The following is a 19,472-nucleotide window of genomic DNA, read 5'->3' as shown; positions in this document are numbered from 1 at the left end:
CCAGCATTATCTCCAGCTCTCTTTACATACATGCAGTCCAGCTTCAAACTATCTTCCTGTTTTGCAGAAGGCAGAAAAAAGTCTGACCTTCCAGTGCAAAACATGCAAAAGCTGCAAAAGCAGAAACATGGTATTGAAAATCTTGGCAAGGTTTGACATTGCAATAAAAACACTAAATTTCAATGAAATAATAAAAAGTCTAAAATTACCAAGCTAAAACTAAGCATATTTCTCACTTTAAAACCTAAAAGGTGTTTTGTATCTCCAAAGAGTGGTTGGTGTTTAAACGTAGTCCTTCATATATGGGTAGGGTCAATATTTCAACCAAGCAATTTGACTGTAAAACACTGTTCTAGGGGAGGAAAAATGAACACAATTTAACACATTCTTAATCTCAGTTTTAACACTAAGATTTGTTTTTCCAGACAGAACCAATATTTAGCTTCTTTGATATCTCACAGCAATTAAATATAGCACAAATCAACTTTAAGGAAGAACATTTTCCAATGAGGGTATTTTAATAAACAGTAAAAAAAAAAAAAAAAGTCTGGTTTTCATCAAACATTAAGCAGATTGCTTAAAAGCAAGAACATTGCTATTTCAAAAAGGAATGGTGTGAAGTCATGTGTAAGTTGTAAACTATGTAAACTATTAGTCATGCAGGTTCAGATGTATCACTAGAACAGTTTTAGTTAAACAATTCACACGAAAAAACGCCTTAAAGCTAAATTTCCAGGTTGGGCCCTAGTCAGGGCAGGGCTGCTCAACTCAGGGTTAACCTAGAGCTGCACAGTGAACCACGGAAAGGAAGCTGGCAAGGGAATTGCTTGGGTGAGCTAGGATGCTGCTGATGGTGACATTAATCGCCAGCAAAGGAAAAACAACAACAAAGTCTTTGAAAACACAAAGTAAGGAACAACCAATTTTGCTAGTTATTTTTAAAACTTGAATTTAGAAGTATCAAACCACCACCACCACCACGTTTAAGCATATTCAAGAACCTACACTTCTTCATTCATTCTTAAAACATCTGAGTGAAGAAATTCCAATGTAGAACTCCAGCAGAAATTTAGCCTACACAATAGCTGGTAAATAAAAAGAACAGACTTTGGGAAGAAAAAACATATACTGGGTTTAAGCTGTTTTTCTAAAACTCAGGCTCATTTTGTGTTTCTTTAAAAGCTCTTGCAATAAATATTTGCTCGAAATCTTCTGCAGAGAATAATATTCATCAAGCACCTCTTCTAGCACTACTACAGCTTCAGTAACTGTTACCAGACCAAATTCCAGTGGATACTGGATGGCTTTTCAACAGGCACTGTCAACACCCTAGAATTCTTTCATAAGTAAATGAAAAGCATTCCTGATATCAAGCAAGGCATCAGTACCATATCAGTGCTTTAACATCACGCACCTGAGTAACAAATGACTTAGAATATGGGTATGGAAAAATACCCTATGTGCTAGAAATTCAGGAAAATGTCTAACTGAGGTATACTGAGTGCTTTTTGGCGTGTTTGGATAGGAAGATAAAACGCCACAAGCCGTGTCATATATGCTGCTCCAAGCTACAGGCCCCGCCACCAAAAAACCCTTTTTCATGCTCTTACAGCTTTTGCCTTCCTTATTTGCAAATCTGTTGTTCATTTTGCGGTAAGCATGATAACAAACAGATGAGATGGAGGAGTACTTTCTGAACAGAGCGCGAGCGAGCGCCGATTTAAAAATCAGGGCATTGAAAGCCAATACTCAGCGAAGAGTTAACAGCGTGCAAAAGCCTCTAGCAACGAGTTCATTTTGTTCTGGGCTACTTAGCAAAGGGTCAGCCAAAAATTGAACCAGCTGGAATTCATTCAGAAGTACTTCTTGCTTCCCAGAGCTCCCCGGGCTGCAGTTATCAACCTGAGGGTAACAAGCGCACGGATCATCAGGATCGAGCTGGTGCTCGAAAGAAGTGGCACAGCCTAATGGCCCGTAATAAACGACGTTTTGATCCTAACTTGGACCTTAGGACTGAGTTATAAACGCTCCTAGTGTCTTGTGGGAAAAACTGTAGGATTTGCCCAAGGTAGATGGAATTAAAGAATTCTACCGACCTCTCTGTTCGGTGATTACCTTGTTACCAGCTCCCGTACACGTAACGCTCAGTGAACCCTTCTAACCTCAGTCCTTCTGCTGTAGATGCTGTCAATACAAAACAGACGGTATGGAATACCGAAGTGGGAAGATTACCTGTTGTTTTTTAATCAGTTAAATAAAGACACTATCACAAAAAACCTCCCAGAGTAGTTCAAAGTAGATTTAGATACCTTGCTGTAGGAAAAGACACCTCAAACGCCCAGGTAAAGTTTCAAAAGTAATGATTATTTAAGCACTTAAGTTACAAAAATGGAAGAATGACTCCAGGAATTCAAACGCAAGTTAAAGGTGCACAGTTTAAATTCAGAAAAAGAAAAATTTTGTTTGCTCAAGTTAAATTCTTGGCATCGCTTCTGATTTTGAATGAAGTACATTGGCTGGTTTAGAACACTGGTTTTAACTCCTGGAAAAACTGAACTCCACAATCTTAGATTTGTTTGCTAATTATTCAGTCCGTTATAATCCCTTTCAACATCCGCTTGAGATGTTACAAACTGCTCCTCGCTTTCTTTATGCATTTTTTTCCCCTCATTTGTTCAGAGAGCTCAGCCTAAACCCTTCTTGTTTGCAAATGAAATAAAAAAAACACAGGAAGCCCTAAACACACGACAGTGTTTATTCCTGGCTGGTGAAGGGCACCAGCATTAAAAGGTGAGCGGTGACCCTGGCTACCTGCCAGTGGCAATGCACGTCTCGGCTCGCTGCTCGGGCCTGGTGCCAGATGCTGAACACCGAGGGGATGTGGGGACAAGTCGGGGGGTGACAGCGGTGGCACCCCTCAGCCAGCAGGAGCAGGGGCACGCAGCCGTAAGGAAGCCGCAGCAGAGGGGAAAGGAAGAGAATGGGACAGAAGCAAGACTTGTTCCAAAAAAAGACTGTAATTACAGAGATATTAATAGCTTCTGGAAGGCAAGATTTTATAATTCATTCACCTACTTCTGCTCTTTCTATTAACCCTAATACGGAGTCGCTGTTTTCTTCTATCCGACATTTGCCCACTTGTTGCAGGGGAAACATTCCTTGTACTGTAATAAACTTTGCCAGGAATTAGTATGAAAGCTATTAGTACGTGGAGGAAGAACAATCTCATTTAACAATGAGTCCAAGCTAAAGGTATAACAGGAGAAGGAAACAGTGAGTAAGAAACGTTTTTGTTGCTGCTGCCGTACGGTTAGCCTTGCCCACAAGAAGCCCGTACACGCACCCTCCGCAATCTCCCTAATCACCTATTAGTCACCCCAGTGGTAATTCCCTACAAGTACTTTGGCTTGGGTCGTGCAGTGGCTGGGAGACCCAAGTGACATCAGCTCTCCTCCGATTTCCAGGCAGTGAGACGCGCTTCCTGGCACGGAGAGGCACGCGCCCGAGGAAATGTGGGTCAGCGAGCGCGCATCCTACCGCTGAACGTGCGCGCTGCTCTCCAGGGACTCGCGGCGGCGTGACTCAGGAGCAGCGGGCTGGCTGCAGGCTCACGATGCTCGTCTGTTAATGAGATTATCACCGTTCCTTGCCGGCCTGTCCACACCACACCGCCAGTCAGCTAGAACAGATCTTCAAGGAGCCCAGCACACACAGAGCGAAATATTGCGTTTTACGGCCATGCTGAACAGCACTGAAAACGTTAAAACGACGTGGAACACCGACAGCCACATCACGCAACAGTAGCCATTAAAAGGAAACGGCTGCCTTCGAAAATAATTGATCACCCGTTGTGTTTGCCTATAAACATCCCGATCTAACAGGCACGCGTTTCGCTCAGCCGAGCAGCAGCAAGATGGACAGCCAGACTGCTGCTGCTTCGACTGGGGACGGAGGCATTAGGAGCGGTACCCGGCCCTGAAAGCACCCATTTGCCTCCCCCGGCAGCGGCCGAGCTGGATGTGGTTAACCAGTAACCTCACGCAGCGCGCTAGCCAGCCCTTCTGCCAAGCAGCGCTCCCCAGCAGTACCAAAGTTCAGCAGGTCCACGCCAGATCAGTGTCATCGCTCTCTTACACAAGCAAAGCCGGCCTCCCCACTTCAGGTATTTTCAACAAAACGTCGAATTCTTGCGTGACCTACGGGAGGCACAAAACCGCGCGAGCTGAATAGCACCAAACAAGATTTCATGAAAAGCAGGCTTTTATTCCGAACAAAGCCGTATCAGCCTATGTGTTACTCCCTTGTTCTAATTATATAGGACAGCATCTATTTAAACTGCCAAGTTAATGACTTCAAATTTGATCAATAGGCTCTGTTTATTCAGCCCCGCGCTACTGACGGTCACCAGGGATGAACAACAAAACAAACAGACCGGTTACAGCAAATCTGCGGTTGAGGTGGGGTGCATACGAAAAATCCACAACAGAATAGCCCGCGATTTAGTCGGGGGGTGGGGAGGGAAGCCCACTGCCACAGCGAGACACCCCATTTCCCTTTGTGTCCATAAAACATTTATCCGTGTTGTCCTGCGAAGAGCTAAGTTGTGAGCTGCGTGAGCTCAAGCATGACTAACATCGCGGATACAGAAGGACTCCGAGCCTTATCTTGTGCCATCTAGCTACGTTAAATATTTCACATTTGTTTTCAGATTAAGCCATGGTAGCACACGGCAACAACAAGGGGACATCGGGAAGCCTTTGGACCATAAGCAGTGACTTCCCTCCTTGTCACCGTACCCACTGCTGAAGGAAATTTGCTTTGGAGCCGCTTCGGGAAAGGCCGGAACCACCTTCTTGAAAGCAGGATGACAAATGTCCTTGACTAAACCTTCTGCCAGCAGACGGACTGTTTTACTTACAGACTAGCTAAATAAAAATAGTTCAGAACGAAAACAGCGTACAGCGTGCGTGTAGCCTTCCTGCAAAGACGGTTTTAAATTTAAAAAAAAAAAAAAAAAGCTTTCATTGCAAACAGTTTCTCAACAGCAGCAAGGTATGTGGAAACCCCCAGCAATTTTTAAAGAACACCATGCAAGGTATTCAATAAAGGAAACCCCCTTGCTAATCCCAAGTGAATCTGCAGTCACAAAGGCTGAGATTTTGACGAAAATGCTTTATTGCATTATTCTGACCAGGGTGCTTGTTTACAATTTTTCTCGACATTATACTTTCATCACTTTGTCTGCGAGAGGGATCGCTATCTGCCTGGTACGAAATGTCAGCGCCCATTCCATCAATACATTATAACCCACTACTGCTCTGATACCTCGATCAAAGGTGCTACGGACGTAAGACGGCGCATGAATGAAAAGATGCCATGCCTCTTCCTACACAGCCTTCGTGTACGCCTTTCATATTCAGACGTGACATTACCAAAGCGACAACACTCGCGCGCTGGATCACGGAGCAATAAAATGTGAAGAAAGTTCTCCTAAACAAAATGGTCTCATCAAACTGCTATAGAAGCACAAAGGCTAAAATTTAATACTTAAAAAACAACACATGGAGCCAGCCGCTTCAGTCAAAGCCTAAGAAGTTTGCTTTCCATTTTAAATTGATTAAATAGATCCAATACATTAAATTTTGCATGGATGGTTAGCAGTGCTAATATTCTAGATAAAATGAAATGCTCTGCGAGGAATATTAGGGCGAGCTCTCAGCAGATGTATTACTTGCTCTCACAGTAATTTAGTATAACAGAGGCCTAACAATTTCACTGAACACGATTACAAAAACCAGCTCCTCACAGTTTAACACAGAAGCTCCCCGAAGTACCTATTTCTTCACTATGTACTCAGCACAGGGAACGCACTTGAAGACAGGCGAAGGCTTTGTGGGAACTGTAGAATAACACTTCATTTTTTTATTAAGGTGATTCCCATTTATCAAAGAGCCGAGATATTAAATGTGAGCCTTTATTTCCATTCATATCGCTGCGACGGCTCGCACACCTAGCGATCTGATATTGTCCGAGCTCCGAATGACAAACGGCTAGATAGACCCAAAAGAGAGCAAAATTTAATAAACAATTTTCATAAGAGAAAAGCCTATAAACAACATTTCCCTCCTTACTAAAATAAGCTACGTGGCGTTAATTTGAAGCGATAGCGCTGTTCTTTTAATTAAAAAACGCCAGTAGGAGGCTGATGCATTGTGTGATGCTGGAAGCGACAGGCTCGCAGGATGCAGATGAATCTTTGTGTAAGGAATTACCGCGCAATTTCATCTGGGTTAAGAAGCAAAACGAAACCCCTAAGTGAAACCAGATGTAGACAAGGTGTTACCACTGGTGATCGATAAAGTCTTCTGGATGTTTCCCTCAGAGCACGTTGCGAAGTTCTGGGAAACAAACAAAACCCCCAAAAGACAACAGCCCGCTCGCTCCAGTTGCTGGATTACGAGCTAAGCGCATGAAGTGCGACTCGTTACAGGTGCGTGGCCCACCTCGAAGCTCCTCTCCCATTCCCGTCCCTCCCTGCAGGCCTGAGCCCGCTGCCTTTTGGTGGGACAGGGACCGAGTCCTGCACCCTGCCCACGGCTTGGGTGGGTGAGGGAGAAGAGGACTGACTGTGCCCAGCCCCGCGTCTTCAGCAGGCTTGGAGACTGTATACTGAGCATCTCTGCCCTTACCAAATTTGACTGAAATTGGATGAAGACCCCCAAATTATTTAGAGAATGACAGGTGTGATCCCCTTTTCAGCCTGGTTATTTTTTTCTCAGTCTGGAAAGAAGCTTAAGCCTGTCCCCTCCGTTTATCCATCAGCCTGATGGTCAACTAAGGCAGTGCTGTCCTCCAAGAGCCGCGGAGAGCTCGGCGTGCCAGGTTTCACTGCTGGTTGGCGAAACCTCCAGAAGCCTAGAAAACTGATTAATATCAGCTTTCTGATCTAGCAGAAGTCCCTGCAAAAATATTTGCCAGATCCTTTTCCCCCTGGCCTTTTAAAATAATTCCACCACTTCGGAAGGGGTTGGCAGCCATGACTAGGACCTCCTGAACAGCTATGCTACAATTCTGTGATTGCTGCTATCATTAAAAAAAAAAAAAAAAAAAGCTCTACATAGGCATCTGGAAGCATGACTGTCTTAACAACTGGCAGCTGCTTTGCCTGATAGAGCTGCCGCAGTAAGGAAACATCAGAGAAACAAGCAGGGCATTTTGTTTTTCCTTGGTATAGAGACTATCCACGAGAAGTCAGTTTATCTAAAGGTTTCTAGTGTATGTACTCACCAGTCCTACAATGAGTATTTCAATCACGTTTACACTACCAGCAGCATCCCTCAAGCATCACAGATTAATCTGATTCCTTCCGGTGTTTCAAAGTCTGTTTTCTCTCTGCACACTTGTACGATTTACATCCCAAAGCAATGATAAAAAAAATAGAAAGGAAACCTGGTACTATTTTTCAGCTGGGCTTTATTTCCTTTTTTTTCCCTTCTATCAAAAAATAGTTCTCATCTACGCTCTAGTTCAATTTGGAAGTAGCACAGGCGGACTTGATAAGCATCCTGCAAAGGAAATGCTTTGAATTGCAGACTACTTACAGCACATTTTCCCAAGCAACTTTTTATAAATCCCATTTGATGGGTGATTTGCTAATTCCTACTGAAGTGTATCAAAACATTATTTGTAGACAAGTCAAATTACTTCTGTGATTGAACAACAACAACAACCAAAAAAAATGGCTTGTGACTGCCAGTCCAAGCCAGGCTGTTGGATTACGCAGAAGCATTATTTATCCTGTTACCAGACAGCCCTTTCTAACTCCGAGAAGGTATTTAATTTTCAACGAGAGAACACAACACAAAAAAGCACCCATTTACGTGTTTCTTTTGTTTGCCTGACTCTTGTACAAGACCAGGTAAAAGCACTGCTAATAAGGCCTGGTGACAGCACAATTATTGGGACTTATTATGCTCCCCTAAGTAGATCTAAAGGCTGCACGCTCGTGACAGTCTGGCTGGCTGACTCTCATACCTGTGCCGGTTTATCAGGCTGCAACAGACCCATCTAATTAATATATATTGAAAAAAAAAGTCTATTAACGTTCAATTCCCTAAAAATCTTGGAAAGGAGGAATACGAGGTGTAGATGCTCCTATAATGTCTTATTAACTTTAGATATAGCACTGCGTATTTTAGATAGTTATTGCACAATCTGTGGAAGTCAGTTTTACAAAGGCAGCCGGACATTTAATCCTGTAGCCTGTGCTTTTGCATTAGCAAATTAACATTAGATTATTTAACGAATCATGGTCATGTTTTCAAAACCAAATTTAACTTGGTTACATCGCACAGCTACCAAAGTTGAACACGGTCATTAAAGTGTACGTTTACAGCTTGCACCCTCTTCCTGAATCCGATGTGTTCACTGTCTGGAGGACCACGCTGCGTTCCAAACGTCCATGAACTTGCTAGCACCTACCAGCTCTGTAACTTCGCTTACACCTTCAAGCGTATCTCATCTGTATTTCAGCACTCATCTGTAAAACGGGGAACCCAACAGAAGTATTTTCAGTCTTTGGTCAAAATATTTCAGGAATAGGTTAAATACATCACCAGATCACAGCACAAAAACTCTTCACACAGACAAAAAAAAAAAGCTGAGAGATAAAAAGAAAAATTAGATACAGAGTTTTCTGACAAATTCAAAGATCCCAAATTTCAGGCTTTTTTTTTTTTTTTTTTTTTTTTTTTTTTTTTTGCCACCAAGCTATTTCTGTTCTCTCCGATCTGTTATTTAATAGGGTATTTACGGATACATGAAATATGAACGTGCCCATCACAGCTTGATAGTTACCTGTCTGCAGACAATTTTAAGAGAGAGTTACAAGAGATATCGCTTGTAATTTCTACAGCTATAATAATGCTGAAGTAAATAGCGTCTCAAGAACCCAGAAAATTCAAGTTATTCTTTCAAAGGCTGATACTGTATCTTTAGCTGACATTCACCTGCTCAATCCAGAACTCAGAGTTTACCAAATCTAACGGATTTCCTCCCCATTAATGCTAGAAGTTCCCAAGAAGCCTTGTTCAGCAACGAGGTATCCATTAACTAGACTTACACTTGCAGAATACGACACCGCTGCCTTCCAATTCTAAGTTTAAAGTGAAGGTCCCACATGCTTATAAAAATGTCTACATGTAAAAAAAAAAACAAAAAACTAGCTGTAAGAACAAAGCTTCCACTGAATCAACCACTGCAGTCTGAATCAAACTGAAATTCCTCACTTTTCTAAATTCTGCACTTGTGATGCCAAAAAAAAATGTTAAAGCAACAGCACAATCCATATACTCGGTTAATTTTCATGTGCAGTCTTGCAGTCTGGACTCCTTTTTTTTTTTTGCTTATGCTCATCAGTAAAATGAAGCATATGCATTTCAAAAGATGTTTCCTTTTTAAGAAACTTGTTGAGCCGTACACCTGCATACCAGAAGATGCAAACATTTTGACCACAGGGACTAAATTTCCTGCTGTAATGCCCAGTTTACACTGAGGATGCGACACGGACCGCATTCAGGGTTCGAGGGAGAAAAAACAGGACCATGGAAAAGAGCTCAGACTGATGTTAGCAGCTGCCTTGAATTCAAAATAAATGCAAAGTCAATTCTCTTAAACAATTTTTTACCTTTACTTTAAGGAGGAAGAAGCACAATGGAGAACTTTCAATATAGTGTCCTGGAAATTAGGAAGGTTAATTAGAAGAATAGATTTTCTCTAACACATGCAAATTTAATTAAGAAGTAAACAAGAGATGGAAACTTTAAATTGATATGAACATACGCTTTTTTTTTAGTCTAACGATTAGAGGGAGTAGGCAGGTTTTTATGGAAGACTAAAATGCAAACATGAAAAGGTCACAGAAAATGCTATTCCTTCACTCACACACAAAAAGTCATTTTATTCCAAATAATAAAGTGTAGCGAGACAGACCTCATCAACTTGAGGGGAAAAAAGGCATCTTATTGAAAATATTTCTTTACTTACTACGGGTTAGCAGCAAAAGCAAAAATTACTGCAAGATCAGATAATACCAGGCTATCCGTGAAAGTGAGAGAAAGAAATGTTATCATCATCTTCAGCAGGGCTTCTTCATAACCCATTGGGGAAGAAGCATCTACCATTCAAAAGGAAAAAAACAACCACCATGGCTAGAACTGAACAGCAGCGAGGAAATTCAGGGACACGTAGTATTCCTGGAGTATCCTAGTGGTCAATACCACTCGGAGTTAATAGTGTGGTTTATCACTGCCCTTTATTCTTAAATGAGCTGCAGCATACGCTTAAGTGACGACCAGGAAACAAAGCGTAAAACAGAAAGCTCTTACAAACACCTAATTCCACGGGATTTCTCACCGTTTCGGAGTGATTTAGGGTTAGGGTTATGTCCCCACGGCACAGCCGAGGCACGGGGCTGGTGCTCACCGAGCCCCGATGCTGCCGCAGCGGCTCCTCGGCCGGCTGCCATCGCCTTCAGCTGCAGCGGAGGTGAGCACAGCTGGCCCGGGAGCGGCGTGCAGCGCCGCGCGGTCGCTGGGGGGATTGTGCATTATTTTAGCATTACTCCCAGACAATAATGGATTGTTTCGCCCGCAAACAGATGAACAAACCTCCCATTTAAATACTTTCGGGTAAATTGTATTAGTATGCATAATAGTGTCCATATCCTCTAAAAAAAAAAAAAAGAGGAAAAAAAAGGATTTTTTCAGGGGGGAGGGGAGAGTAAACTCTGCTCTGCCAGCTTTATCCATCTACGCTGTGAATTGGGTAGCCTTGGGGATTTTTTGCCTGCTGTGCTTAGTGTCCTTGACAACAAGCCAGTTTGAATTTTGGCCTTTAACTTGACAAAAATGACTTACTGAAGAGGAAGGCATCAAGCTATTACAGCCCTGTGGAGAGATTCTTTCTAAAACAGCATGCGAGCTTATTTTGCCAATTCAACTAGAGTATCGTCACATTTATCATCCAGCTCCTCTATCCCCAAATATTCCCAATGCAGATGCCAGTTCATAAGAGAATATTCAAAGGAAAAACTTGCAACGTTTTTGCTCTGTCCTCTCATTGCATTTTCAGACTTTCACAAGGAAAGAGAGAGCTGGAAAAGCCTGAAAAATACGCCCAGGGATCCCCTTTGAAAAATTACCAGTTTCCATTCAAATAAATGGGAAACAAAACTTATAAACATTTTTTGGTAGCATCTTAACCTGTCACTGACCTACTGATTGGTCTTTAGCAAACATACATGAAAGTTTCTTCTTCTATTATGTTAATATTTATCTCATCTTTTATAAATTGATATATACCAATAGGCAAGCTCCAGCAAAGCTTGCTGCACGGTTTAAGAAATCACAATGGTCCCTGTCTCCCGTTTTCCTCTCCCGAGCTCAGCTCCCCCTAGCAGAAGACAACTCATGCTCATACCTCAGCTTTTCAAAGTCCAGCATCTTGCCTTAAAATCTTGAGACAGACTCACACCGAGAAGCTGGATTTGCACGTACGCAGGTGAAGTATGAGCACGGGTTTTCTTCCACCAGTTCTCTTGCAGTGGGTGACAAACTTCTGGCAACGGGGGGCAGCAGGCTAGCAAGGAGATAACATCTTAAGTTACTGCAGCAACATCTGCGGGAACTCGTTTGTAAGCACCTGAAACATCATAACCTGAGAGCAGCGCAGCTTCCCCACCACCAGCAGTAACACGGTCGGTCCTAACTAGGTGCACGCCTTACTTTGGGCTTTCCAACGCACGCGGTGAGAAGGCGTCAAGGTAAAAACGCGGCAAGGCAGCCAGCTGGAGAGCTGTCCTCACCGTCAGCAGAGGGGACATCCTGGTGTCAGCAAGAGCGCCAAGGACTACACTCAAGACCCCGGCACATACCCCAAAACCTAAACGGATCCACGGCAGGAGAAACAACAGGGTGGCTGCCAACAGAGATCTCAAGACTTCAGATCTCACTGACGTCTTCCTGTCCCCCACCCCGAGCTGCTGGTATAGGGGAGAACAAACCGTTTGCAGTAATGGGGCCATTCAGCCTTGGTTTCACTCCAGGAGAATAAATCAGCAGCGGTTTTCGGTTCCCAAATGCAAATTATCAAAGCGCTAATACAGATAAAAGCTTTCAATGATACTGCAGAATCTGGGCCCTTTCCACAATAACATTTTGACCGGTTCCAGAGGAATCATGGGGAAAAAAAAAAAATAAATGAACAAAAAAAAAAATCCTAACTTAGGGAAAAAAATGGCAGATAGAACAGTCTCTTCCAGACTTTTTTTCTGACATTCTCTTTCCCAAGTCTTAAATGAGCTGCTCTGAAGTGTACACACCTAAGCTTCACAAGCCTACCACACTGATTTAACCTTACCTTCTCCAAACCAATCCTCCCTCTCACGCTATTTTGACCAACACGGCCCAAACGAACAAGGCAGTATTTAAGTCTGGAACCATAAATAGTAGCAAGTAATCTAACCAGATTAATCCAACTTCAAGCGTGTCGACTGGACTTGCTTAAAGTTGGGCAGCAGTCCAGACAAACCTCCGAAACTCAGGCTGCCAACACGCACACGTGGTGTTTCTGTACAGCACTTCTTCACCCTGTGAGCCACCGAACGCACCTCCGGCCAGCCGCAGGCACCAACCTCTGTGGTCTCGCTTGGATTTACCTGCAAGGGTGCCTCCAGCAGCTCCTCAGTCGCCGGCAGTAAGAGGTCAGGTACCAGCGCACAACATCCCAGTGTAAAACTGACTTCCTCGTAGGGGAGTTGCTGCATGACCCTGGAACGCTCAATTTTGCAACCCAGCGAAAACGTGACGCTACAGAATTGTATAACATGATGCAGCCATTTAAGGAAGCGGATGAGAAAACTGCTCTCAGACTGGTGGCTAACATGGAATTAGAAAGAAATCATTAAGGAGCTGCACAGCAACATCCCAAATTACATTTCTTTACATGAAGACATTCAGTTTGAGAAAATAAAGTTTCGAGTCCGGAATAAAGTAGTTATTGTTTCTACTTTCCCTGCCTGAGGGGAATATTCAAGCAAACTCCTTTTGGAGATTTAATTTACTTCCACCAGGACAATGGTGCTGGCACGGCTCGGGCTTACTGAGAGGAACACAAAAGGAGACTCGCTACCCACCAGCCTGCCCGGAGGAAAAGGCAGCTCGTTGGATTCCCACTCCAGCAGCCCAGAGATGCCAGCTGGCCGGCTGCAAAGGCTGCTCCCTAGACTTCTCCCCACGAAAGCAAGATTATTAGTAGTATTTTTCCTTTAAGTCCCCCTCGTTACATGCCCTAAGCCTCTTTGCCATCTCTATCAAAGGGCCTCTGAGCAGCCACAAGTTTGCCTTCCCAAAAACGCCAGCACTTCAAGGTGCAAACAGGGAACGGAGGCGGGAGATTAAGCGCCTTGCTCAGCGCCACGCTGGAAGCGTGCGGCGGGGCTCGGGACCGAGCTCCAGGCCAGCGCTCCAACCACCAGCACATCGAGCAACCCGCTCCCAAATACGTGAAGAAGACCAAACAACAAGACAGATTTCAACATCCTCCCGCATTGCTAGGCAAAATCAGTTTGGAGCTACTAAACTGTTGCTTCCCATTGAAGGAAACCAGCTCGATTTTAAATTCCAAACGCCAGGCTGACCAGCCAGCCATTTTAGCCTTCCCTTGCACTAGCACCAGCACCGTCAGCCTGCAACAGAGCTCTTTCTAAAGATAAGAACATAAAACTACAGCCAGCCCACGAGGTATGCGCTGCTTCTGATCCAGAGATGCCTACGCAGATACTCATCGTTTCTGAACACAGGACATAAAACTGCCCAGGTCGTCGATATTAGTGCTGCTATCGATCAGCCCGTTAACTTTGCTGCATCGATCAATACTACATTAGTCCCGAAATGGAAGCGTTTGTGACACGTTTTAACATACGCCTTCAGAGCAATCCTACGTGTATGCATGAAGGGAACGTAATATTTTACTTTGTACCAGAAATCGCTGTATTCTTTAATGCGTTCCTTAACTTACAAATGAGTATTTACAAATTGACCCAAAGCCACCCATCTAGAAGCAACTAACCGCTCATGCTTTGCAAATGGGACTTCCCTAAACCCTGCTAACTACAGGGAACCGAAAGTGGTGTCCAGGCTACTTATGTGCACCACCTCTTCCCTCTTTCCCTTTCTTTGCCACTGCTGAGCACCAAAACCTTTCCGACAGCGATCCAACGTGTCGCCTACAAATCCCCGCGCCTCACACAAACCACCCACTTCCACACCATCTTTGTCATTCCTCCCTGACACTTCCGACACCAGAATTTCCTTTCTCTCACGTACACGCTCCCTCCCAAACCTCTACCGAGGCGACAACAAACAGCGGCCCAGCGACTTCCTAGACCAGGTCTGCCGACGAGGAACGCCTCCACCTAATGCTCAGAGCTTACTATTTATATTCCCCTGTTATGCCAACTGCTGCTTTTCTGTGAAAGAAACCGGTTCTGCCATCAGCCCTCGACACGACCATCTATGTGTTTTAACGGGCTCCGATTTATACGTGAGCCCCTCTCCCCTTCCTGCTCCATCTCTGAAGCGATCCGTAACGTCTGAACTAATTCCTTTTCCTTCCCAATCTTTCCTTAATTTCCTCTGCACAACCAGGAGCCAGCCGGCTTTTCACACCTCAGCTGAGACACTGCTGAAAAAGCCAGTACCGACGAAGTCCGAATACAACCTACAGCTTTTTTGGTACAGAAGTTGCATGTTGAGTCCACTTCACAATTTTTCCCATTCCATCTGCAACTTTCATCTGCAGGCTACCTGGAACAGGAGTGTCTCTGACAGCAGCACAATGAGACTGCAGTTTTCACGAGTACTTCTGCGTGATATAACAGTATGAGTAAGAAGCGTGTAAGCCCTGGAGTTGATAAACCCTTAGGAACTTCCCCAGGGAGCGACTGCAGCAGCAAACAAAGGTTTTAGAGGAGCACATCAGTTAAAGAAGGGATTGATGTGTGCTCCGCAAAGGTGCCTTCATCTGTGGGTCATGTTCCTCCCTGACCCAGAAGATCCCAGATGGACTCTTCAAGCACAATATCATTTTATTATTTCCATCCCTTTTTTGAGACATCCACCCCTGTTACACTACCCTGGTGGCAGCACAAATACAAAAAGACCACGGACTTAACGACAAGTTTTACCTTACTTTGCCTAGAACTGCTCCAAGTGGCAAGAGACAAGGCCACAAATATCTTTGGCTCCTGCATCACCAGTAACCGTGAAAGCTCCAGTGGAAATAAGAGAAACGTCACGCGCGCTTTTGGAGAAACGGAGATACAACAAGAGATCAGCACATTTGTGATCCACAGGACACAAATCATTTTAATCTGTCACCCAAGTTACTTGCTGTTGGGTTTTGCTGTTGTTTCCTCACTTCTAACAGGAAGCATTATTTGCCATTTTACTTCATTACAGTTCTTTTTGGGGTAGGACCGACACCACTCTGCATAAGCACAAAGACCATTTCTGAAAATAATCAAGAGGATCCAGAACTTTTAGATATCTTCACACAAATAAAACACTCCCAACACCCTGGTCATACCTTTCCAACATGCAAGAAAAAGAAGAAAAAGCATGAAGGATTTGACTCCCGTTCACTTCCCAACGTACCGCTCACAGGCGCCTTCAGACTAAGTGGTATTTACGCTGCTATTTTCGGTAGTGCAAACCAAATTGTTCCTAATCACAGGAAACAATGCAAGGAGCAAATCATAACGGAAGGAGCCCTCCGTTTGATTTAATTCCACTCAAATCTCCCAATAGCAAAACAGGGGAGAAAAAGCCACGCCAGCTACAACTCTTTGGAACAGGTAAGTCAGCACGCTAGTCTCCAGCGAAGCCAAGAATATGTTTCCTAATGATTCTAAAGGGAAATCTCTCCCAGAGCAATTTATTTTCTGATTAAATACAGCATTTTTTTCACACTACGCAGGTTGCATGCTTATAAGAAAGAAGAATGTTTGAGCCAGCAGATTTCTTTAATTATATATAATAAAAAAAAAGATACGAATGAGAAAATCCACCAAGTTGCTCAATGAAGTAAAACTTCAGTCCCTTCCAATAAACGTCCTCAGCTAGGAGAGAAGAGTAGCGCATGCTAAAAGGAAAAGAGCACTTTGATGCAGCGTTCACTCTTTAAAGTTAAACCCAACAGCTTCTATCTGTTATTTAAATGATATCCTCCTGCTCAGAAGGGCTATGACCGCAGCATAAGTTACTCAACTCCCAACATTTTTATTGACTGACTTGCATAAAAATAAGCCACATTAATGACAGATTTGACATTTAGTATACATCGCCACAGAACTCGTTTCAGATCAAACATCATCCATACACCCTAAAAATATTTTCAGCCTTCTCATGTCCAAAAGGATTTTCAGATTTACATTTCCCTCACCAACTTTAGCCTTCTAAAGCACGAGCGGCGCAGAATCAGAAAACTAATTAAAAGAAAAAAGGGATTTTTTGAAGAGATGCTTCTGACTGATTGCAGTATCTGCCAGGAGCAAGTTACCCTGTAACTGAAGTTTACCTAGTGCCATTTTCTCATTATTTGGCAATCTTTTATGCTCCTGCAGACACAACTCTGTGAAGATCAATGCCGGTGGCTGAGCAGTTCCTTCACACCAAGAGATCTCCAAGCATCCACCTGTTGCCTTTGAAAGGCCGGATCGGGCCTTATCTATTAATAATTCACACAGCAGCCTTAAGAAGCAGAAACCATGCCCCTTTCCGTTTAAGCAGCAGCCTCGGCACCAACTGGAGCAGCTTGCAGAAGATTTAATCCAGACCTTTGAGGGTGCAACATAAATTGGCTTATCCATATGTGCACGCACGCCCGAGCGCAGACCTCGCGAGGAGCCACGAAACGCACCGCTTCTTGTCATCCTTCGCTCGGGGAAGGGACTTCAAAAGTTGAATGCGTGATATTTGAAAGGAAATCAAGTTGTGGGAAACGATAACAATAAAAAAGAACACACACAAAAAAGGACAAACAACAAAAAAAGGGGGTAAAATTGCTAAAAGCAATTAAACATACGTTTCCTCAGGAGAAAGCTCAAAGGGTTATCTTCACTAGCAAAAGGGGAAGGTAAATGGTTTAAGTAAATCAAAGCGAGGTAAATTATGAAAGGAAAGGCTTCGTTCAAAGTCAGGAAAGGCCAAAATCTGAGGGAGCCGGGGGATGAAGCAGTCCGTGGGCTGTATTGGAGGGGGGGGGGGAGGTAACAACGTGCCATGAGGGGGGAAAAAAAAATGAAAATCAACAGAAATAACTTCAAAATACAGAACCTCCACAGGGCCCCGGTGGTGGGAGAAGGGGTTATAAAGGGATAAAAGTTGAGGAGAGGTGGCTGGGGCCCGGTTACCGCCGAAGCCGGCCCACGGCGGCCCGGTCAACCCTCCCCTCGCGCCCAGGGGCCGGGGAGGGGGCGAACGCCCCCTCCCCGGCCCCTGGGCGCGAGGGGAGGGTTGACCGGGCCGAGGTTTTGTGGTGAAGGGGAGCCCCAGGGCCGTGGCCCCGTTACCTGTGAGGCGGATCTTGATGCTGGAGCCGTTCCGCCGCGTCCCGGGGTTCGACATCGCGCCCAGATCAACCGGCGGCCCCGCACAACCCCATGCGGGCCTGGCCTAACCCCCCGGCCCAGCGCTCCAGGAGCCTCCTCCGCCGTTAACCGGAGCCAGACGCGGAGCCAAAGCCGCTCCCGGAGCCGCCGCCGCCGCCCGCCCGCCTCAGCCCGACCCGGCCCGGCCGCCGAGAGGGCGCTGGAGCCGCCCCCGCCCCGCCCTGCGCCCGCCGGAGGGGCGTGACGTCAGCGCGCAGAGCGGGGCGGCGGCGCGGCGCCGCCATCTTGGGGAGGTCGAAGGGTGTGTGTGGGGGGGAAGCCACACTCGGAGGGAGGGGGAGCGCCCCCTGGCGAGGGGGAGGCGCGCATAGGGGGGCTGGAGGGGATTTGTAGGGGAAATGGGGAAGGAATGGGAGTAGGTCACAGAAATTAGTGGTAAGACTAGAGGGAATGACCTCAAGTTACACGAGGGGAGGTTCAGGCTGGAAATTAGGAGACATTTCTTGTCAGAACAAGCAGCCAGGCATTAGAACAGGCTGCCCCTACCCTGGGGATGTTTAAAAGAAGGTTGGATGTGGTGCTTAGGGACATGGTTTAGTGGGTGACATGGGTGGCACCAGATGATCTTGGAGGTCTTTTCCAACCTTAATGATGCTAGGATTCTAAGTTGGCACAGGGGGTGTACAGGGACACATGGTGAGCGCATAGCTGGGGTATGGCATAGTATGGACATGGCATGGGGCTCACCCGCCCAGAGCCCCCCCCCCCCCAGCAGGAGTCAAAATCACCCCCAGAGCCAACGGGCCAGGATAAAGTAAAGGAGAGGGGCTCTAATTAACAAGGCCAACCTCATCCAGCAGCAGGGGGTAGGTACTGACCCCACAGGATGGTGGCTATGGGCTTAGAGCTGCCTCCTCAGCTGCACAACTCGCAGTAAGGCATAAGGCTGAAGTTCAGCAGGCACAGACACTAAAAAAGAACGTTTTCCTCTCTGTCACCTGCAGAGCTAGATGGACACTAGTTTCTTGAGGCTTAAGGCTGCAGTAGTGGAAGCAAGCAGCCTTTCTACTGCAGCCTCACATCCAGCACACACCGGTAAGCAGGGGAACAGCCAAACAGCTGCATCCACTCCTCCTGGCTTGCTCCAAGTCAGAGCACCAGCACCCAAGTCCAAGCACAGCAGGGCTGCCTGTGCAACTCCACAGCCTGAAGTCAGGGCAGGCACAGGAGCCCAGCTCCAGGGTGCATCTCCATTTACACTGAGGAAGCACCTACCTCAGATTCTTTTTACCTGCTGAAATCCGATCACTTCCAGATGCTGCATCAGCCCTGTCAGCAGCATGCTACAAGAAGGCACAGCTAGCCAAACCCTTTGTGTTAAGCCATGGGCACAAACAAAGGATGTGCAGAGATACTTGTCTCCAGTGCACATTTCAGGCTTTGTCCTAGTTTTCAGTACATAGTTTTGGATCCAGGAAGTAAAGCTATGAATCCTTATACCATTCAGCAGCTCCAGCATTTTAATATTAAATAAGTGATGCCCAGCTCCAGCCCACAAGCTGAGGGCTGCACAGCCCCTCACAGAGCACAGCCAGGCTTCACTCCTTGTTTCTAGGCAGCCTGGGAAGAAAAATGCTTGTATCCTGTGGAGAACAAATTCAGGGCAGAGGAAGAAGTTCTTCCCTCCAGAAGTCATGTTTTCCCTTCACATTAATTCATCTGTCACTCTACCTCCCCCCCCATCTGAGAAAGCAGAGCCCTGAAGCACCTAGGGTCCTTTTGAAGAGTCAAACCTAGCAAAGCA

General features: G+C 45.3%; 1 protein-coding gene across 8 annotated transcripts in view; it reads right to left on the bottom strand.

Annotated features, from left to right (window-relative positions):
- The window catches only part of SMURF1 (SMAD specific E3 ubiquitin protein ligase 1), a 47,323-nt gene extending 29,442 nt beyond the window's left edge, over positions 1 to 17,881 (bottom strand). For 2 of the 8 annotated variants that reach the window (XR_007708887.1, XM_035563506.2), the window contains exon 1: positions 17,630 to 17,877. Coding sequence is in view for 4 of the 8 variants with exons in the window: in XM_035563506.2 (XP_035419399.1) it covers positions 17,630 to 17,684 (55 nt within the window). In the remaining 4 variants the exon portion in view is untranslated. Of the gene's footprint in view, positions 1 to 17,629 lie in introns of all 8 variants that reach the window. The other 6 variants (XR_007708886.1, XR_007708885.1, XR_007708888.1 and 3 more) reach the window with 5 other exon arrangements.
- Between the last annotated feature and the right edge of the window lie 1,591 nt (positions 17,882 to 19,472).

The sequence above is a fragment of the Cygnus atratus genome, chromosome 15 (genome assembly GCF_013377495.2).
Source record: "Cygnus atratus isolate AKBS03 ecotype Queensland, Australia chromosome 15, CAtr_DNAZoo_HiC_assembly, whole genome shotgun sequence".
NCBI classification, from domain to species: domain Eukaryota; kingdom Metazoa; phylum Chordata; class Aves; order Anseriformes; family Anatidae; genus Cygnus; species Cygnus atratus.
Note: the sequence above shows the minus strand (reverse complement) of the source record. Positions and strands in the feature narration are given on the sequence as shown.